This window comes from Bactrocera neohumeralis, chromosome 3 (genome assembly GCF_024586455.1).
Source record: "Bactrocera neohumeralis isolate Rockhampton chromosome 3, APGP_CSIRO_Bneo_wtdbg2-racon-allhic-juicebox.fasta_v2, whole genome shotgun sequence".
Classification (NCBI taxonomy): Eukaryota; Metazoa; Arthropoda; class Insecta; order Diptera; family Tephritidae; genus Bactrocera; species Bactrocera neohumeralis.
Genome location: NC_065920.1, coordinates 51,607,878 through 51,631,053, shown reverse-complemented (window position 1 = coordinate 51,631,053; position 23,176 = coordinate 51,607,878). Strand labels below are relative to the sequence as shown.

The 23,176-nt window shown below is 37.4% G+C and overlaps 1 protein-coding gene across 5 annotated transcripts; it reads left to right on the top strand.

Moving 5' to 3' along the window:
• Positions 1–1,996: 1,996 nt before the first annotated feature.
• LOC126753395 (uncharacterized) lies at positions 1,997–21,779 on the top strand. Of its 5 annotated transcripts, none has more exons than XM_050464801.1 (3): positions 1,997–2,067; positions 17,255–17,455; positions 21,428–21,765. In XM_050464801.1, the coding sequence occupies exons 1-3, from the start codon at positions 2,013–2,015 to the stop codon at positions 21,748–21,750; spliced, it is 579 nt and encodes a 192-aa protein (XP_050320758.1). In that variant the 5' UTR covers positions 1,997–2,012; the 3' UTR covers positions 21,751–21,765. The 5 variants fall into 5 exon arrangements, 3 of the variants coding, with proteins under 3 accessions (XP_050320758.1, XP_050320759.1, XP_050320757.1); XM_050464802.1 differs by lacking the exon at positions 1,997–2,067 and adding an exon at positions 12,780–12,861 and having other exon boundaries at positions 21,428–21,779; XM_050464800.1 differs by lacking the exon at positions 1,997–2,067 and adding an exon at positions 17,119–17,200.
• Positions 21,780–23,176: the final 1,397 nt, after the last annotated feature.

Sequence of the window (23,176 nt, the reverse complement as noted above, 5' to 3'; positions counted from 1 at the left end):
AGTGGGCGGTACCACACCCGTGGCCCAACTTTTACACCGGCTTTAATAAAGCACTCTCATACCATTTCGGAGGTAAAATTTAATGCGCGGTCATGCGCCCTTTTTCGAAACTTTTTACCCACAGGTGTTCCTCGCTACTACGATGCTTTTTGCCAAATTACAGTTTTTTATTTAAGCGGGTATTCTTATCTAGGATTTTGAAGAAAAATCGATTATTTTTTGCATATTTAGAAAGTTTAGACTTTCAAAAATATGACCTTGGAAGGATTTTTCAAAATTCGACTTATTTTCGGAGATAGAGCCGATTTTGTGACGTGGCGTCCGTGTTCACTAAAATTGTCTCCTAAACTTTAAACGCGTTTTTCTCAAAACTGACTTTTTCGGAACGATTTCTCAGGATTTACTTGAAATTTTTATAGAGTCTTCTTTATAGACTTGTCTATGGTTGGAACTAGTCCCATCCCCAAATTTTTATTTTTATTTTATTAAAAAAATTCGAAATAGTCAGAAAAAGTGATCCAAAAAAACTTTTTTTCAGGCAGTCACCATTTTGTGAAAAAAAATTTTTCCCACTTTTCCGTTATTTCGGGCCATTGCGACATTATTCTAAATTAATAATTTTTTTTTTTTTTTGGTTTCAGATAACTAGGAGGGTTGAAATCATGGGTATGGTCACGTGGAAATTTTTAGAGACCCCCCACTTCGTCAGCTCATAATTTTTGAAATTTTTTAGTTTTTAATTTTTTTCTGTACTCTTCTAAAATTAACAAATAACTATTAAAAAAATGGATGGAAAAAATATTAATTGCCTTTTTTTACAACACTTTAAAAATTACCTGAAATTCATGCTTCTAGACCAGAATACCCCCTTAATTTAGTGCTTAGTTATGGCACTTTATTGGCTTTCGGTTGATGCCGTTTTGTTTGCTTTGCAGTGGTCCGATTACGCTCATTTACGAACTTGTAATGCTGTTTTACTAAGGAATGCTCATACCAAGTTTCACTAAGATGGCTCAATTTTTACTCAAGTTACAGACGGACGGACGAAGAGACAGAGACAGTCACTCGGATTTCAAACCGTCTCGTAATCCTCATTATTTATATATATGTGTATATACTTGTATGTATATCACCGGGAATCTGTCTCGATTAATTTTAGGTGATGCGTATAATCGTTACGTGAACAAAACTACTATATTCTGTAGCAACATGTTGCAAGAGTATGATAATTATCAAATAATAATAATCAAATAGTAGATATATATATTTGTCTTATTAAGAGGCTTTTAATAATAATAATATTTATTTAATTCGTGTAAAAAAAAACAATTATTTTTTCAAGTGTTTTCACTATACATTTGACGTCCATACAAAATTGGTATATTTTAATATGACTAAGGGATATAGGAGGTATAATACTTTATTATGATGACTTTAAGCCATCCTTTAACAATGGGATATTTGGTTCCCTTCACTCAATATTTGGTCCACTCTCCACGTAAGCTTTTTCTAGTTTGTCGATTTAGTTATGTACATATATCGTATATGTATCATTGTACAACTTGTTTACTTTTCTACTCGTCTTCGCTTTTTTCAAGAAACATATATGAAAAGCACGTTATCATTTTGAAATAAGACAATTTATTCCCAAGCTCGATCTTTTAAAGTAAAGCCTTTTACTATCTCATAATGTTTAATTCTGAAGAGTTGTTGATAATACATCGAATGTTCAGACCATATGTCTAGTATACCGGTAGTCTAATATTTACTCTTTTTATTTCGTATATCAAATAATTTCGGTACTTTTTATTTCCCATTTATTTGTTTGTATTTACTTATATAAGAATTTGTATTGACAGTTGATTTAAAATTAGAATTACAAAAGACTATACAAATATTTTGCTAACAATTGTTTGTTGAAAATTATGTAAAGTGCGATTATGCTATATATAGTAAGACTTAAGAAATCACTGCGAAGTCGGCAATTTGACAAAGTTCATTTGATTGAGAAGATGAAATTCTTTACTGTATTATTCCTTATCGCTTTCCTGGTTGTCCTAGTTAATGGTATGTTGCAATAAATATAGTTTGCTGAAATTTTTCATCATTTTAATATAAATTATTCTTAGGCCAACGAGGATCTGGACGATTTGGCGGTGTTGGAGCGCGCCCAGGCAGACCGCAAGGTCCTCGCCCTTGCCAACCACGACCACAACCATCATCTTCTTCTGTTGCTCCTGAATCTTCATCTGTTGCTCCTGAATCTTCATCTGCTGCACCTTCAACTGCTGCGCCCACAGAAGCTCCATAAGCTACTGTTAAGATCGCCCATTGCTGCAACCAAAAATTATTTTATCTGAATGTGATTTAAATTAAAACTGAACTGAAAACTAAAAAAACATATTTTTACATCGCTTAAAGAAATTAATTTATTCTGGACCAAAATTCTGCCAGTAGATAGCACCTTTTCTCTAATATGTATGGTATATAACCTTGAGAGTAGAGGAGATTAGGATAAAAACGTGTACGACTTGTATTTTTATTTTATATTATTGTAGGATGTATACTTCGATAATGTCTAGTTAGCTTAGCTGATCTTCCTAAAACGATAGAAAATAAAATATTTTTCATATGGAGTTTCAATTTAGAAATTAGCTCTAGTATTAAGATATACCAACAAAGAGTAATAACGGTAGGAGTATTATTGAAAATACCAAGAGTTCATTTGGTATTTTAGTAGACAAACACATGTCGATAGATCTACATATATCTCAGTTGCTTGGTGTGAATCTTTGGACCCTTAGTGTGCTCGAATGCATTCTTCGCTATTTTTTTTTAGGTTTCCATACATTTAGCATAGGAATTTTGGTTTTTTCATTCAAACTAAAATTTCACCAACTAATTTTCGTTTCTCAAAAATAGCCATCACACATTCATAAAGTCAACTTTTCAAACTTGAAAAATTCCCCTGACAAAGTTTGACATTTTTTTTGAAGCACCCTAATATACATACATACACTGATTTTCGTTATTCCAGCAGACTTTGTGCCGAATATATCAGTCAGTGTGTAGTTATATTCATTAAAACGCTTGGAAGCATTCGAGTACACTTGTGTAATGTACAAGAAACGTTCCAAAGTAAACAGGACTATTGGAATCTAGCGCCCACTGGTGGCGCCCTCTATATGTCTGCTATCTTTATCGATTGTCCAGTGAGAATTTCATGACATTTCATTGATTGAAAGTGAAGTTATTGCGTTTTAAGTGTCAGTATGTTTGTGTTTCGGTGCGAAAATGAGCTTCGAACAAAGAGCCAACATTAAATTTTGTTTTAAAATTGGTAAAACTTTTACCGAAACGTTTCAATTGATGAAACAAGTTTATGGCGATGATTGTCTATCCCGTAGCAGAGTGCACGAGTGGTTTCAACGTTTTCAAAGTGGTCGTGAGGACATAAATGACGATTAACATGTGGGCCAATCAAAATCCGTGATCACCGGAAATTCCATCGAAACTGTGCGTGAATTCATCAAAAATCAGCCGAAATCATCATTGAAATTCATGGAAATGGAATTGAACATCTCTAAAACATCGATTTATCGCATTTTGACCGAACATTTGGGCTTACGAAAGGTGTATGCACGGTTAGTTCCGCGAAGATGAAAGTTGGCATTTGTTGCACGATAAGGCGCCGTCTCATTGATCGACGCTTGTGACCGATTACGAGTATTTGACCAAAAATCACATTTTAACCATTAACCACTCGCCGTATTCACCTGATATGGCACCGTGCGACTTTTTCCTTTTCCGAAAAATACATTTCCCCATGAAAGCAAAGCGTTATGCAGACGTAGAGACCATTCAAAAGGCTTGCACCGGCATACTGGCGGCCATACCGGCCAACAAGCTAAAACACTCGTTCGACATGCTTTTGGACCGTGCAAAAAGCTGTATTGAAGCAGAAGGAGACTATTTTTAATAAAATAAATTGATTTTGCCGATAAAACCATTTGTTCTGTTTTTTTAAGTCCTGTTTACTTTGGAACTTGTATGTTGCTAGAAGAAAGCAGAGAAGAAGATAGAAATAAACAAATATTACTACGATTGTTACATATACTGCGACCAAAGATATTGTCTGGAAAAATCAAGAATTACAGCAAATTAAAAGAGCGATGAAATGTTTTTCTTGGAATTCGAGGTCAGTCATTGCGTTTTCCGTCTACTATCTACGTCGCGGTGTGCAAAAACTTGGCTCGGCGTACGCCGATTATATTGATATCATGCCCTCAACCCCCGCGCTGTTACTTCTGCTTTCTTCAGACTGGATAAGGAAGACGAAATATCTCCTGTTATCAAACAAACAGTCGTCGCACTCTCACTTTACTGTTGACAGCCATAACTTCGATGTCCTAGATATCTATCTTGGAACCAGTATTAACACCAATAACAATGTCAACCTAGAAATCCAACGTAGAATAACTCTTGCAGGTGTTATTTCGGACTGAGTAGGCAATTGAGAAGTAAAGTCCTCTCTCGACGAACAAAGGCAAAACTCTATACTATAAGTCAATAATTATTCCCGTCCTGCTATATCGAATACTATGGAACGATGAGCTGTACGAGTTATACGCCGCTCTAAAAGTACTCGATGCAGTACCCGCCGATGGAAGCAGAGGAAGAAGAAGACCTCCACCCAGATAGAGAGTTCAGGTGGGAAAGGACCTGGCTGCACTCGGTATCTAGAATCGGCGCTAAATTGCGAAAAGAAGAAACAACTTGTGCATTGTTGTTAACTCAGTTAAAGCCAAAAGCGGTCTACTCGCCAGTAAAAAGGAAGAAAAAGAAGCGGCTGGATTAAGAAGAGTGGGATATCAAAATATCCCTTTATTAATTAGCATGGCTGAAAACCAACATAACAAAGGATTATACCCCACTATGTCTATTAGTCATTTACAAATAAAAAAGAACCTGCGTTTTGCGAACGTCAAATGAATAACAAAGAACACTTGAGTAAATAATGTTTTTTCTGCGCGAAATTAAAATAAATATTCAATTTATATATTTAATTAAGTTTGTGTTATTGCTTTTTTCCGCATTCAATTGAGCTGTAAAGTAAGTTTTGCAGACTGTGGAGAACAAAATTCTTATTAGAGAAAATAAAAAAATTTGGCTCATTCGCTTTGATCACCTTTCCCTCAACCTACACTATGTTAATTATTAAATATTCGATTAAGCCCAAAACTCTTTGGGTTATCAAGGAAACATATATCATAAGCTCTCAGTCTTAATCTCCATTCATGGAGCAATGAAGGATTCATTATTCAACACGAGTTTACAGCTACGACAATGACTTATGTTTAGATGCATATTACCCTAAGGATATTATTTTAGTATTAGTATCTATATTATTTTCCTCTAACTGTCTTTTACTTATTAACCACACCAAGAACATAATTATAGGTGCCTATTTGCTAATGCTAATAGCTCAAACTGAAGTTTCTCCTAATAACGCTCACATCGAGTTTTCCTGCCTGTGATTAACACACTGGATTTAAATAAAGCTAAATTCTAGTCCATTTCAGTGCGATAATCAACCAATATTTTAGAGATAGAGTCAGGACAGATTACAAGGTGCGTTCCAAAGTAAACAGGACTTTAAAAAAAAAACAGAACAAATGGTTTTTTCGGCAAAATCAATTTATTTTATTAAAAATAGTCTCCTTCTGCTTCAATACAGCTTTTTGCACGGTCCAAAAGCATGTCGAACGAGTGTTTTAGCTTGTTGGCCGGTATGGCCGCCAGTATGCCGGTGCAAGCCTTTTGAGTGGTCTCTACGTCTGCATAACGCTTTCCTTTCATGGGCAAATGCATTTTTTCCGAAAAGGAAGCCGTCGCATGGTGCCATATCAGGTGAATACGGCGAGTGGTTAATGGTTAAAATGAGATTTTTGGTCAAATAATCGGTCACAAGCGTCGATCAATGAGACAGCGCCTTATCGTGCAACAAATGCCAACTTTCAATTTCGCGGAACTAACCGTGCATACACCTTTCGTAAGCCCAAATGTTCGGTCAAAATGCGATAAATCGATGTTTTAGAGATGTTCAATTCCATTTCCATGAATTTCAATGATGATTTCGGCTGATTTTTGATGAATTCACGCACAGTTTCGATGGAATTTCCGGTGATTACGGATTTTGATTGGCCCACATGTTGATCGTCATTTATGTCCTCACAACCACTTTGAAAACGTTGAAACCACTCGTGCACTCTGCTACGGGATAGGCAATCATCGCCATAAACTGGTTTCATCAATTGAAACGTTTCGGTAAAAGTTTTATCAATTTTAAAAGAAAATTTAATGTTGGCTCTTTTTCGAAGTTCATTTTCGCACCGATAACACAAACATACTGACACTTAAAACGCAATAACTTCACTTTCAATCAATGAAATTCTCACTGGACAATCGATAAAGATAGCAGATTCTAACGCACCAGTCGACATATAGAAGGCGCCACCAGGGGGCACTAGATTCAAAAAGTCCTGTTTACTTTGAAAAGCTCCTTGTATATGTTATAACAAGTTTCTTTTTATTTAGAAGTCAGACAATTTATCTAAGTTCGATCTTGTAGGGTAAGGGCATTTTGAGGTTAATGCATGTTTCGAATACAGTTCCTCAGACAGCGAAGTTCAACGTGCAGACCACACGTTTCGTCTACGGGTAGTCTAATATTTACTCTTTTCATTTCGTATATCAAATATTTTTGTTAGTTTTTAGTTGGAATTTTTTGTTTGTATTTACTTATATTAGAAATTGTATTCACAGTTGGTTTAAAATGCGAAGAATACTATAAATATTTTGCAAACAATTGTTTGTGGAAAATTGTATGAAGGCAACTATGCTATATAAGTCTAGAGAATTCGGAGTAGAGTCAGTGATTTGACAAAGTTCTTTTGATTGAGAAGATGAAATTCTTTACGGTATTATTCTTTATCGTTTTTGCGGTCGTCCTAGTTAATGGTATGTTGTAATAAATAAAGGTTGCTGTGTTGTTTTAAACTTTTAATATAAAAAATTTCCAGGACAACGACGATCTGGACGACGTGGACCTGGTGGACTAGTTGGAAGACTCGCAGGTGGTCCTGGAGGATTTGGGGCTTCTGTAAGAGTTGGCGGACGTCCACCATTTGGTGGTCCTGGAGCGCGCCCAGGCAGACCTCATGGTCCTCGCCCTTGCCAACCACGACCTCAACCATCATCTTCATCTGTAGCACCTGAGTCTTCATCTGCTGAACCTGAATCTTCATCTGTGGCACCTGAATCTTCATCTGCTGCACCTGAATCTTCATCTGTGGCACCTGAATCTTCATCTGTTGCAGCTGAGTCTTCATCTGTTGCATCTGAATCTTCATCTGTGGCTCCTGAATCTTCCTCTGTTGCTGCATAAAGTTTTGTTGAAAGCGTCAATTGTTATAAACAAAAAGTAATGCAGATAAATTATTTTAAATTAAATTAAAACTAAACTGAAAACCTAAATACATATTTATTTATCCGCTTAAGAAAAATTTATTGAATTCTTAACTAAAACTATGACACTAAGCAAAATTCTTTCTCCATTATGTATATAACTTTGCCAATGGTTTAGGCCGGGGCAAAAAAGAGTTGCTCTTAGAGAGATAATATGTCCGTCGCATATAAAATTTTATTTAACTACTGTTGAAGCGTTGGTCCAAGGCGCAAAAGCGATGAAGTTCGTTCTAGTTGCGATAGGCTATTCCAGGTAGTGTGAGAGTCCTTGAATCGCCAAATATTTATCGAAGGTCCGCAATTTCTGTACCCTTGTGGATTTCAATTAAGAGCAGCTCTGCAACCGTCATCAATATTTTTGCGTAGTGTATGTTCCAGCCAGCCAAATCGTCTTCGTTTGATGATTAGCTTTTATTTTTAAACTCGGATTTGCAAAAGACTGCAGTTTTTGCGTCAACGCAAAGGACCAGGATTCGTAACCATATGGGAGTACTACAAGTATTTTAACGCTTTAGTTAAAAATACGAAGTTTGGTACTGACTGAGAAATTTTTTGAATTGTCTTCAGCAGCATTTCCGGTGACGGTAATTTTGCTCCCAAGATAGCAGAATTCAGTTTTGCGCGATATCTCTTTGTCATATAAGATTGTGATGAGAGAGAGCGTTTGTTTTTCTGGAATACTTCTAGAATATAAATAACTCCTGAGTGCGCTCTACACTATCAAGAGCGGCGCTGAGGTCTTCAAAACAGTTTCGGATATTCGCCTGCCACTCGTTGATTTGCTTCAGCATAAAGCGCAGTGTGACAATATGATTGGAAGACGATCTATTTTTGCGAAAGCCTACATTTGTCTTTCACATCGCACCTTCAAGAGGGGCTAAAGACGGTTTAGAAGAAGTTTGGTGAGAATTTTTGATGAGATGCTGATGATGTTATGTGATCCCTATATATTTTTAACATTTGGATAGATCGTGTTTTTAAGAACCTTCACCTATATGTCTGTTAACCATTCGTCTGGTAGTAGCTTCAAAAGGAAGAGCGAAATAACATGCAGAGACTGCAGGGTCAGCTTTAAGCGCTTCGAGAGGAATCATGTCACCAAATGAGGCAGGCGTTGAGTTGTTTAATCGTAGCCTCTATTTCTTCCATGTTGGGCAGAGAAGATGATATTGATGAAAATGACTGATATCTCCTGTCATCGAACAAATACATATCGCATTTGCGACTTGACTCGCACGTCTCTGTTGACAGTCATAACTTTGAAGTCGTAGATAATTTTGTCTATCATGGAACCAGCGTAAACACGAAAAACAATAGAAGTCTTGAAATCCAAAACAGAATCACACTTGGCAACAGGTGCTACTTTGGACTGAGTAGGCAATTGAAAAGTAAAGTCCGCTCTCGACGAATAAGACCCGTCCTGCTAAATTGTACGGAGGTGTGGACAATGACATCATCTGAAGATTTTGCTGAAGACTTATGATCCTCTACGTATTGACAAGACGAATATCGCAGTCGATTGAACGATGAGCTGTACGAGATATACGACGACATGGACATTGTTCAGTGAATCAAGATACAGCAGCTGCACTTTTTCGATTCAGTGGAAGCAGAGGAAGACCTCCACTCCGCTGGCGATATCAGTTGGAGAAGAACTTAAGCACTTGGTATCTCGAATTAGGGCCAAATAGCGAAAAATAATAAACGAGTGGCACCCTGTTGTTAACTCGGCTATAGCCGCGTTAGCGTTGTCTACGCTAGTAAAGAACAAGAAGAAGACTGATAGATGTCAGAGTTTTAATATATTTTTTCTTTTTGGTTTTAAACAGGAGTCATTAGAAAGATGGGGTCATTGGCAGGGCTGCTACCTTGGCTCACGAATCTGTCATAAAAATACACACTGACAACGTGAGCTACTTGCTCGAGTAATCAGATGGTACGTTCTTCCTCGCAGAAGCATTGCGTTATGTGGATTGTTTTAACTTCGGTACACACCTTCCATCGCACTGGCTTGGCAGGCTCTGTCAGTAGCTAAGTTACCACCGGCCCCGCTCTATGGGTCGTTGTACTTCTGAGTCCTTTCATCGCGATCATAACACCATCATTCATCTGTCATATAAACTGTTCGATCAGATCAAGTCTTTGGATGGACCTCTTTTTCTGTTTCAATGTTCACACCACACGACTAGTCTATTAACAGTCTAATACAATATTTACTTTTTTATTACGTATATTAAATTTTGGTAATTTTTATTTCGCAATTATTTGTTTATATTTACTTATGCAAGAAATTGTATTGACAGTTGATTTAAAATTAGATTTTCAAAAGAATACATATGTAAATATTTTGCTAACAATTGCTTGTTGAAAATTTTGTGAAGCGCAATTATGCTATATAAGACTTAAAAAACCACTGAGAAGTCAGCAATTTATCAAAGTTAATTTGATTGACAAGATGAAATTCTTTACTGTATTATTCCTGATCGCTTTCCTGGTCGTCCTAGTTAATGGTATGTTGCACTAAATATAGATTGCTAAATCTTTTCATTATTTTAATATAAATTATTCTTAGGCCAAAGAGTATCTGGACGTCAAGGACCTGGTGGAAGACGAGTAGGAGGTCCTGGAGGATTTGGTGGCGCTGGAGCGCGCCCTTGCCAACCACGACCACAACCATCATCTTCATCCGTTGCTCCTGAATCTTCATCTGTTGAAGCTGAATCTTCATCTGCTGCGTCCACAGTCGCTGTATAAAGTTCTGTTGGAAGCTTTAATCTTTATAAGTAATAATTTATTAATCTGAATGTCAAATAAATTAAACGCGAACTGAAAACCACAAACATATTATTTCTTCAACCCGTTCAGAAAAATTCGTTGAATTTTCAACTGAAACTCTGACATTAGATAAACATTTTTTTTTATGTATTTAACTTTAACCGTAGAAGAGAGTATAAGGGATTAGGATAAAAAAAATCGGTGTAAAATTGGACAATGTGCTGACACCGCCATTTTTTGGTGAAATCATATATCTCAAGAACTGCCCGACCAGGCTAGAATAGGTTAGGTTGAAAGGTCGATAATAAGAATAATCTCAATTAAACAGTTTAGAACGCAAGTCCGTTGTGGTATACTGTATTATAGGACACTTAAAGATCGATAACGTACCTTGAGGCTGTCACAAATTTGTTGAGACGGCTAATAACAGTTTCGGCTATGTCTTCTTGTTCACGGAATGTAAGATTACCGAGATGTTTCCACCTTAGTCTTGCAAAAGCTGGACAAAGGAGGAGAAAGTGCATGGATCTTTTCACTTCACACTGCACCATAAAACCCGACCCAGTTTGATACATACAATTTTCGTTATTCTAACAGACTTTATGCCATACTCATACATTTTATGTTTACATATGCAGTTCCAAAGGCTTTCAGTGAAAATTTACATTTACTTGACCCCAGCTCTGTTGGTCTCTTAAGCCGTCTGGTGAAATGTTTGTCGCCGACATCTTCTCGTATGCTCTGGTCCTTTGGGTATACTTTTATTTAGTCGGCGTCCTAGTAGTCATCTGATTTAGTTTAAGACTTCTCTGTCCTTTGCGATTTCATGAATTGGCGGCTAATTCGCACACAGCTATCCACATCTCTTTTGTTTCAACCAAATGGTCTACTAAGTTTTCAAGGGGTTGGGTTAATACAACATGTATGCTCTTAGTATAGCCTTTCTGTTCATACTGCGGACTGTGGAAAAGGTATGCACTACATTCGCGATGGTATCGTCTCTGTAAATGTGGCATCATCCTCGTGCTTGAATCGTTTCATAGAATAAAAAATTTGAGTTAAATAAAAATCTACCTCGCCGTGTGATCTATTTAGTCATAACTCAATTTTGGGGATTAGTTGGAGAATCCCTCGTCTATTCTGCGCTTCTGCTTAAGAAAAAAAATGTTTGGGTTCTGGGCGGTACATTCGTTACCGGCGTCATTATCCGCTTGCCTGCGATTAAGCGGTAGTACTCCGCAGTACAATATGTTCCAAGGTAGGGGTCCGCGTACAGATCCCTGTCACACACTACTGTTGATTTTATAATCTATATAGCTTTCGCTTGCTTTTGTAACTTAAATAACTGCCAATTATGTTCTATAGGTAAGGGGGACGTAAAAGCTTTTTAGAGTAGTCAGATGATGCTGGTTTGAAGAACCTTTAACATAGAGGGCTACAATCATACAATATTGTATTGTGCTACCCTTTCATCAATTCCAATCAGTAAACATATTTACTAGGGTCACCGCTTCAAATGTCGATATTACCTTCCTGAATACAAGTAGCTTCACGGATCAATCGCCGGCATCATCGATTGCCTTATTTGGGATTTACTGAGAAATGTTGTACAAAGAATTTATGGTCTTTTTCACCGCCCAAAGGAGAAAAATTATGGAACGTAATTAAAGCAAACGAGCCAATTAACAAATGTCTTTGCACTAACTCATTTCTTTAACTAACTATATATAACTTATTTTACTGCATCACTGAAGAACAAAAAAAAAAAAAGCGGCAACAACTGACATATTTTATTTATTTTTTTTTCTGCTAAGAAAACAAACAATATTTACACAAGTGTTCTTTGTTATTCACGTCCGCATTTGACGTCCGTAAAACACAGTTTTTTTTTTATTTGCAGATGACCAAGAGGAATAGAGTTTATAGCCCTATATCCATCTTATTTAACGAAGGATCCTTTGTTGTGTCACTCTTTTTAGTTTTTTCGGCAGATTGTGTTGATAGTATGTAGAAGAAAATTTTTATTTTCAACCTGATCCGAAGGAAATCACTTCACAGACTTCGAAAGCTTTTCCTTTCTTTTCTTCCGGAAGATAGTCTTTGGCCAGTGTAAATCGGTTTAATGCGCGGAGCTTTTTCTATGCTTACAAGACTTTTGATTAATGTATGTTTTCCGAGTAGCGGTTCGGCGAGCGAAGCCCACGAAGTTTAGATCACAAGTCAAGTACGAGTATACCGGCAGTCTAATACTCGTATTTACATTCGTTATTACGTATATCAAATATTTTCGGTAGGTTTTTTAGAATGTGTTTATTTTATAATTTATATAGTTTTATCTGGAATTGTTTTCACAGTTGGTTTAAAATTAGAAATTCTTATTAAAATATAAATATAAATACAATGTAATTATTTGTTGAGCTTTCGTGGGAACGCAATTATGCTATATAAGACTAAAGAAACCACTGGGATATCAGCAGTTTAGCAAAGTTCATTTGATTGAGAAGATGAAATTCTTTACGGTATTATTCTTTATCGCTTTCGCGGTCGTCCTAGTTAATGGTATGTTGCACTAAATCAAGGCTGCTTTGTTCTTTTAAATTTTTAATATAACAAATTTCCAGGACAACGAGGACCTGGTGGACCACGTGGACTAGTTGGAAGACTCATTGGAGGTCCTGGAGGACTTGGGGGACGCCCACCATTTGGTGCTGGTGCGCTCCCAGGCGGACCTCATGGTCCCCGCCCTTGCCAGCCCCGACCTCAACCATCATCTTCATCTGTTGCACCTGAATCTTCATCTGCTGCACCTGAAGAGTCATCTGTTGCCCCTGAGGAGTCATCTGTTGCACCTGAGGAGTCATCTGTTGCACCTGAATCTTCATCTGTCGCAGCTTCAACTGTTGCATAAAGTTTCATTGGGAGGGTCAATCTTTATAGCCAAAAATGTTTTTTTTAAGTGCCAAATAAATTAGAAGTGAAGGAGTTTCAATAAAACCATCTTTTTTGTATCCGCTTTGCAAATTGTAAGAATCAAAGCCCTGGAAATTTCCTCAGTAAGGAAGGGCTAAGATCGAGTGTTATCGAAAATTTTATACTTTTGCAACTAGCAAGAATTAAAACCCGGAAAGTTCATTCGGGTGTTGGCAATATATATGATATGGAGAACGTCAACGAGCGGATCGAAGTTCTTTATATCCCCGATAAGAGGTTTACACAAAGTTATACCCCAATTACATTGTAATTCAGCGCTAGACCACATAAATTTTAAGAAAACTTGTACATTTAGTCAATTTATGTGATATATTGGGGGCGGAGAAAGATACGGGCTGATTTATTTATTTTTTTATACAATGCTCAGGTTCACTTGGGAACGTATTTTCGATTTCGTATAACTCACACGGACCGACATATTCAGCATAAGGTTTGCTAGGAAAACGAAAACCATTATAAGTGGTTTATGGGAATTGTGGGTAGTTTTGACGCGAACTTATCTATTTTGGCAGCACCACTTACAATTAACATGCCACAGGCCAAATACATGCTCCTACTATTTCTATAAGGTACCTCAAATACAATCACCAATAATATGCAGTAAAGTCAGCCGTATGTTTGAAAATTTTGATATTTGAGTTATACGGGAACTTGGTCAAGTTGTATCCCTGTCGTATCCATTTTAGCCACAAAGATACACTGTTACGGCTGCTATATACATATATTTCTGGCCTAATAATGAAAATAGGAATATTTATCAACGAAAATGGTTTTATTGTTTTTCATAATATTCTCCATCAAGATTTATACACTTTTGCATGCGCTCAAACCAATTTTCGAAGCACTTTTTCCACTCCGATTGAGACACCTCCAAAACATGGTTTTTGAATGCTTCAACAGCATCTTCTGGCGACGAAAATCGTTGACCATGCATTATTTTCTTGATGTGTGGGAATAAAAAGAAGTCATTGGGTGCCAAGTCAGGGCTGTACGGCGGATGACCCATCAATTCGACGTTTTGGCCGGTCAAAAAGGCGCTGGTTTGAGCCGATGTGTGAGAGCTCGCATTGTCATGATGCACAATGATTCGTCTTCTCTTGTTCGTTTTTCGAATTTCTCCGAAGACTTCAGGCAAACAAATGGTGGTGTACCACTCAGAATTGACCGTCCTACGTTGCTCAAGCGGAACAGTCGCCACATGACAGGTTTTGCCGAAGAAACAGGCGACCATTTGCTTCAAAGTGCTTCTTCCACGAACAACTTTCGTTGGATTTGGTTCGTCTTGGAAGACCCACACGGTCTTTGTTTCGGGCTCATACGCATAGATCCATGATTCGTCACCTGTGACGATCTTATAAACGTCTTTTGAAGCACCGCGATCGTATTTTTTCAGCATTTCTTTACACCAATCCACATGAGCCTTTTTTTGAGCGATTGTCAAATTGTGCGGGATCCAACGAGAACAAACCTTTTTTACGGCCAGGTGTTCATGCAATATCGAATGTATGCTGGTGGGAGAAATGCATAGGCATGGCTCTATCTGAAGGTATGTTACATGACGGTCTTTCATTATCAGTTCACGTACGGCATCGATGTTTTCTGGCACAACGGCTGTTTTTGGACGACCTTCACGGAATCGTCTTTGAGCGAGCGTCGGCCACGATTGAATTCGTTGTACCAGTTTTTCACAGTGCTATAGGATGGTGCTTCATAGCCATACAAAGATTTTAGTTCATCGATGCACTCTTGTCGTGATAATCCACGTCGAAAGTTGTGAAAAATGATCGCACGAAAATGTTCACGAGTTAATTCCATTTTTTGGCCGAGATGAATTTTTTAATTCCCTGTAAATAAAACAATTCACTATTAAATGACAAAACGTTACTCTTTGTATTAGGTTCGTGCGGGCTAAGAGATTTATTGACCCGATTGAACTCATTTTGGACATACAGATATCTCTCTTTGAATTTCAAATTTATATGTGAGATTGACCGATATTTTCCATAAAAAGTTCGTAATTGAAACTTTGATCCACATTTTCGGAATATGTGGACTTGGTCCGATATGAACAATATTGAGTAAAAAAATACAGCCACTAGGATTTCAGTTCGTCTTATCATGAAGATCATTTATATATAAAGGATGATTCATTTCGAGGTTTTTAAAGAAAAAACACGGAACATTCAAATTTAATGGAGAATAATTATATTTATTATCATTCGAAAGAACATTCTTTGGCATTTTTAGTTTTAGTTAGGCTAAGTCTCAGATGGTCCATCCGTTGAGTCCAATTTTCGATAGCTCGTTCGAACATTTCGACTGGTAACTGGCGAATGAAACGCGTGATGTTTTGCTCCAAGGTCTGAATCGAAGCGGGATTGTCCGCATAGATTTTAGAATTTGCATATCCTTACCAGAAAAAATCTAATGGTGTGATATCACACGATCTTGGTGGCCAATCGACCGGCCCAAAACGTGAAATTAATTGCTAATCGAAGTGTTCTCTCAATAAATCCATTGATTGATTGAAGTCATGTGTGGGAAGTAGCGCCATCTTGTTGAAACCAAATGTCGTCGAGATCACGAGCTTCAATTTCAGGCATCAAATAGTCGGTTATCATGGAGGGTTAACGGTCGCTATTGACGGTTACATTCTCATCGGCATCATTAATAAAGAAATGTGGACCGATGATTTCACCGGCGCACAAACCACATCAAACCCTTGCTTTTCTGGATGAAATGGCAGCTCTTGAACCACTTTAGGTTGCTCTCGTCTCAAATGTAGCAATTCTGCTTTTTTACATACCCATTGAGCCAGAAATATGCCACATCGCTAAACAAAATTTAGCTCGAAAAAGTCGGATCTTCTTGGAACTTTTGAAGAGCCCATAGAGCGAAGCGATATCGTTTGGAAAGGTACAGAGACTTCAGTTTTTGCACAAGCTGTATTTTGTACGCTTTCAATCTAAGATCTTGACGTAAAATGCGCCAAGTCGTTCCATACGTCAGTCCGAGTTGCTGCGAACGGCGCCAAATCGACTCTCCACAGTCTTCGTATACGCGCTACGGTTCCTATATTTACTTCACTGTATGTTGGACGTGCTCTATTCAGTCGAATATTATCCGATAATGAATGCTGGGTCGCAAAATGGATGATGGTGTTGCAAATAGTACGCTCAGTAGGATTGAGCGAAACGTTGAGTGAAGTGCTTGAAACACATTCTTTATAGAACGTGAATTTTCGTAATAAGTTAACGGTTTGTAAACCTTGTTTAGACGTAAGTCTTTTTAAGTAACATGACAGCTCTACACGACTCACTCGTGATGTGTCAAAAAGAGGTAATGAGAAAAGTACCTCTACTTGGATCACTCTTTATATACTACTATATATCTATATTGAATATTTTTAGGTGATACACAAACAACCGTTAGGTTAACAACATTATTGTACTTTGTAGCAACATGTTGAAAGAGTACAAAAACTAAAAAGCACGCTTCTAAGAAGTGAAAAATAATTACTTATACAATCTTGTATAATCTAATTTCGCTGAAAAAAGCGTGAATGGCTTTGTGCCATATTTTTCACATATTGAGCAACGCACGCTTTCAATAAGGGAACCAATCGCTTATTATTGTTCTCAGGTTATATTAGTAATTATTTTTACTTTTTATTTTCATGTGCTTTAAAAGCGTGTTTTTCATTTTTTTTTTAAACTACATTAGAAATTCGTACTAAAATATAACTACAATGTAATTGTTTGTTGAATTTTTAGTGATAAGTAACTATGCTATATAAGACTAAAGAAACCACTGGGATATCAGCAGTTTAGCAAAGTTCATTTGATTGAGAGAATGAAATTCTTCACGGCAATATTCCTTATCGCTTTCCTGGTTGTCCTAGTTAATGGTATGTTGCACTAGATGAAGGTTACTTTAAGTTGTTAATATAAAAAATTTCCAGGTCAATGGGGACCTGGTGGACCAGGTGGACCTGGTGGCCCAGGTGGAGCAGTTGGCGGCCCTGGAGGATTGGGCGGTCCTGGAAGAGTTGGCGGACCTCCACCAATTGACAGTCCTGATGGTCCCCATGGTCCTCGCCCATTGCAACCCCCACCTCAACCACCATCTTCATCTGTAGCACCTGAATCTTCATCTGCTGCAACTGAATCTGCACCAGCTGCAACTGAATCTTCAACTGAACCTTGAACTGTGACCAATTATATTGCTTTCAATAAAAACATGTTGTTTTATCCGCTTAAGAAAAATGCAGTCAGTTTTTAACCAAAACAATAGAAAACTATCTTCCTCTATTCTGTACCTAACCTTACAAAAATAAAAATCAGGATAAAAAGTGCACAACTTGGATTTTTATTTTAAATTTAGTTGTCTACTTCAAAATAATCTAGTTTTCGTAATCCGTAGCGTGATTCTATGTATCCTTGGTGTGGCCGAATGCGTCCTTGTTCACATTTAACCATTGCATTTACAGCTTCAAAACCCTTAAAAATCGGTGCATTTATTAACATCTCCTGGAAACTGAAAACTGAATAATGTCAGGAACTATATAAATCCTCAGGAACTATAAAAATCCTCAGGAACTATCCTAAACTGAGGTTTTCAAAACTTTGGTAGCATTGGACTCTACGATTGACTCAACCTTCTTTCAGGCTAATTAAATTTTCAGAAGCGAAACAAAATGTAATTAGTAAAATATTCGATTTTTTCAAAAAAGCTTCAGTCTTAAGGCTTCTAACAGATTATCCAATCAAAAGGCTGTCATATCCAAAGCTAAGCTTAATATTATGTACCCTATAAATATGCAATGAGCTATGGACTTGATTAACGGAGTGATCTTAGTATTGAGGTATAACAATTTTCTTCACCTAACGGTTACTTATGTGACCTAAATCTAATCGAAATAGATATTGACTTATATATATAAACTAGCTGACCCCGCAGGCGTTGTTCTCCGTAAAATTATGAGTTTTGAAGTGAAAAGAAAGTTTAATTTATATTGTGTTGAAAATCATTTATTTCCGATTTTTCTAAACTTTTTTTCAATGTAACGCAGCTTGATAAACATTGTTTGGGTTCTGTGAACACTCCATGTATATCCATGTATGTCTCGTGAACACTCCATGTATATCTGGCCGTGTAAAAATATAGCATTTCCAGATTTATGCCACACTCTTCTAACGATTATCCTTTTGTCCTGTTGATTGTCATCACAAAGGAAATTTCCGCTGGAAACGGAATACGTTTGAACTGAAATGGCAAATCGTTAGAACTCAAATGAATTCGTAAAATCAAGCATTCTGCCCCCTTTTATTCGATAGCTAGGTCACAATCAGTCGGGTTCCATTACATAGTTTCGGCGCATGAAAATTCCGAAACATAATAATGATAGATCCAACTTTGAGACGCAAATGATGCTGCGGCATACCAAGCCTCTCCAAAGAATGTAGAAAATCCACTGGATAATTCATGGCTTCGTCTTCATTGTCAAGACGATCGATTTGTATGAGCGCAAACCTCCCGAAATTTGACACAGAATCTTCCAGTTTAAGTCATTAACGTCTTGTATTTTTGGCAGCTAAAATTGCGCGTGCACTCAAGCAATCGTAACGATAATTTGGCCAATGTTCGAACAAACATTCGTGATGAGTTCATCTTTCGTTGAATTGAATTGACAAAAGTCAGGTGGAATTGATATCAAACCACTGGAGGTATCAACCGAAATTTGCACATTTCCAATTCTTAGCGAATACAATGTAAAATGTCATCGGCAATGTCATTTTTGTTCGAATCCCATAATTGACGCGGATTTGAAGGCTGATATGTCGAAGTGATCTTCGCGAAAAGTGTGCGAACTTCAGTGGCATACGAAGTAGCTATCGCATCGTCCATCGTTTGATTCCAGTGATTATCATGTTCCAGCAATTGCAATTGCTCGCATACTTCTCAAAAAGTCGCACACACCGTACCATTCACAATACGCAATGACTCAAATGAAGTTGAACCGCGTACATTAATCAATAGCAACCGAAGGTAGAAAGCAATCGTTGTTTTTCGGGTGGATTGTATAAATTAGTCCTATTGCATTAGTTGAGAACACATTTGGATGTCAATCTACTACTTGCCTTTACTTTCTGCGTAACCATTTCTTCGACGATGCATTCCATGTATCAATATCAAGGCATTTCCGAATAGAGCAATGTGTATTTACCTCATATAAAGATTTTCGAATTTTCGGTTGAGTTTGAACCTGGTATTTTGGTCACTTTGAGTGGTATCTCATCATTACCAGACCTTCTGCTAGCCGTTTTTGACTTTCCCGCTGACTTAAACTGTTTATGTTGGTCAATATGTATGATAATTTTGGAAAACTAAATGGATGGTAGTCTAAGGAAGCTCTCGCTTAGTGAGTTATAATAGTTCCTGCGACTTCAGTAGCGGGTTTCAGGCTCCTATCTATTCCCTATAGATGTGAATGAAAGAAAATATGATGCGGGTTAATGGCATTTCCTCCAACTATCACTATAAATCATCAGATTCAAATTAACTAGGTATTCTTCCAGGAACTCAAATCTTGCTCTCATTTCGCGCATTGACTAGGCATTGGTAACCGCGGGAGGATACAAAAATCAATCACTTACACGAAGACTTATTAGCTTGTATCACATAGGACATTTTGTCTGATACATGATAATCTCTTGACGTTAATATCATAAAGACAAACTTTAGCTTGGAACTTCAGCCCAACAAATGAGACCCCTTATCACACTGTATCCATAAAGTATTGACGTACGGATAGTCACGGCAAGTAAAAAACTAAGTTCGAGGAAGAGACTTATATCAAATAAATATGAGCTCGTTTATACGAGTATTAAGAACACAGTCCTTCTTTATCTCAGAGCTGGAGACTAATGACGAGTAATGTCCTTACAATAAGGTCACATCTCGTCACGGAAACACCTCAACTCAGTTTTATTTACAAATGTTGATGTAAAAGTTCATTGTTTCCTTGACGAGCCCAAAGTTTTGGGCTCAATCAATTCTTCAATAAATAAATAATGAGTGGAAGGAAAATTATGAAAGGTAATTAAAGGATATGAGTTAATGAATCCAAGTGGTCTCACCAATTCTTTTAGGCAAATAGATAAATGTAGTCCAAAGACATTTACTTTACAAACAACATAACTTTTTTCATTGTTCCGCTGAGGAACAAAGAAAACGGCCAAAACAACTTAAAAAAATATACTTATAAATAGTTTTTACACAAAATCGCAAACCTTTTTATAAAAACAATAATATTTATTTTAATTTTGTTCAGAAAACTAGCAATATTTACCTAAGAAAAGGTTCGTAGTCAGCGGTACTTCGCTGTTCGTTCACAACAAACGTTTGGCTAGTGACGGCCTAATATTTATTATTTATTACGGTACTTTTTGATTACGTTATTTTATATTTACGTGGTTACACCAGACATTGTTTTTACAGGTGGTTAAAAGTTAGATGTTTATACCTATACATACATACATACAAACAAAATCTAATTGTTTTTTGAAAATTTGCTGAAACGCTATATAAGGCTTAAGGAACGACTTGGAAGTCAGCAATTTGACAAAGTTCATTCAATAGCAAAGATGAAATTCTTCACGGTATTATTCTTCATCGCTTTCGCGGTCGTCCTAGTTAATGGTATGTTGTATTAGATGAAGGTTGCTGAGTGCTTTAAAATTTTAAAATTAAAAAAATTCCAGGACAACGAGGATTTGGACGACGTGGACCTGGTGGTCCTGGTGGACGAGGTGGAAGAAGCGGTGGGGGACCTGGAGGATTTGGAGGTTTTGCAAGAGGACATCAAGGACATGGCGGACAAGGTGGACGAGGTGTAGGCGGTCCCGGAGGATTTGGCGGTCCAGGTGGAGCTGGCGGACGTCCACCATTTGGTGGTGCTGGAGGCAAACCTCATGGTCCTCATGGTCCTCATGGTCCTCGCCCATGCCAACCATGGCCTCAACCATCATCTTCATCTGTTCTGTTGCACCTGAATCTTCATCTGCTGCACCTGAATCTTCATCTGCTGCACCCGAATCTTCATCTGTTGCAGCTGAATCTTCATCTGCTGCACCTGAATCTTCATCTGCTGCACCCGAATCTTCTTCTGCTGCACCTCAGGAATCTTCTTCTGCTGCACCTGAATCTTCTTCTGCTGCACCTGAATCTTCATCTGTTGCAGCTGAATCTTCATCTGCTGCACCTGAATCTTCATCTGTTGCAGCTGAATCTTCATCTGTTGCAGCTGAATCTTCATCTGTTGCAGCTGAATCTTCATCTGCTGCACCTGAATCTTCTTCTGCTGCACCGGAATCTTCATCTGTTGCAGCTGAATCTTCATCTGCTGCACCCGAATCTTCATCTGTTGCAGCTGAATCTTCATCTGTCTCTGCATAGAGTTCTGTTGGGAGCGTCAGTTTTTATAAATAAAAATTATTTTATCTTGATGTCAATTAAATTAAAACTGAACTGAAAAATTTAAATATATTTCTTTATCCGCTTAAGAAAAATGTATTGAATTCTTAACATAAACTCTGGAAAACCTGAAACTGTATAGAAACACCTTCCTATGGACTGACTTTTCTCTGTGCTCATTGGTGTGATGTGTTGCGTGGACGAATGCGTCCTTGCTGGTTCAGACGCTACACCTCTTGTGGCGAAATCGTGTGTAACAAAAACACTTCGAGAACTATGGCTTTCATGATTGTGGTATCGTTAGACTCTATAATTTCTATCAGTACACTCAAGCTTCTATTACGGCTTCGTGTAAGGTTGATAAAATTTTCAGAAGTAAAACAAAATCTTATTGGTGAAATATTCAATGCTTTTATTATCCAATCAAAAAAATGTATAAAGCTAAGCTTAATATTACGTAGCCTATAAATATGCAACAAAGTATAGACTGAATTAATGTAGTGCTATTAAATAGTGGGTTATACGTATATGCTCTCGTCACATACGGAAACCGAGCTCTTTAATGAGTTTTTAGTTCTTGTCTTGTCATATTTTGGCCATATTACTACGTTATCTTGCCTTTGGTTACATGGAAACCTGTTCTGAGCTATTCATTCAAGTTAGCTTCTTCTTGGATCGTTTCTGCAGTATTTTCTAAGCCTCAGGTTCGTCTTGAGATGCTCTTGACTTAACCAACTCGTCTGTTTTTTTCTACTACCGAAATTGTTCCAAAACGGTTTCCGGTATGACAAGTGGAATTAACCTATCAGTGAGCTTGCGACAAGGCTAGTAATACTGACTGTCTATCTGTTTCCTCCTGCAGTTATTCAACAAAACTCCACAGGTCTTCTCTATCCTTAGTGTTTCCGCTTGAAAGATGCTAGCTGAGTTTGGTAAACGAATGGAGAGAGAGTTTTTTCTAAGTATACTCCTGTCCCTATTCGGTAGTCCATTTTTGAGTGTCGGTTGAGATTGAGATAATATTCTCTTCCCTCAATCTCCTCTCCATTCACGTCTAGAGGGTATTCTCACCTAGAAATCACTATTTAAATCTAACCTTGGAAAGATATAGCCTGATCTATTTAGATTTGTTTTAGCTGGCTCAGAATATTGCGACGTCCATAAGATTTCCTCTTCCAATTTGCTACCTCCTTTCTTCTTATTACAGAAAATGTTGCTACTATTCGTATAAAAAAACGTTTATGGACAGTCGTTGCAGGAGCATATCAAGCGCATCAGTCGGACATGATTGAATGGCGGCGGTAACTCCTCTTCAGTCTGCCCTCTTTATTTCTCTTAAACTGGGGATATTATATTTTTTCTTTAATTATGGCTACCAAACCACTGTTCCATATGTAAGAATTGGTCG

What these genes read in the sequence shown, in the direction of transcription:
- LOC126753395 (XM_050464802.1), top strand. Translation starts at nt 12,807, where the DNA reads ATGAAATTCTTTACGGTATTATTCTTTATCGCTTTCGCGGTCGTCCTA. An exon ending in CGCGGTCGTCCTAGTTAATG is followed by an intron (nt 12,862 to 17,254) that starts GTATGTTGCACT and finishes AAAAATTTCCAG; the next exon opens with GTCAATGGGGACCTGGTGGA. An exon ending in TGAATCTTCATCTGCTGCAA is followed by an intron (nt 17,456 to 21,427) that starts CTGAATCTGCAC and finishes CATCTGCTGCAC; the next exon opens with CTGAATCTTCATCTGCTGCA.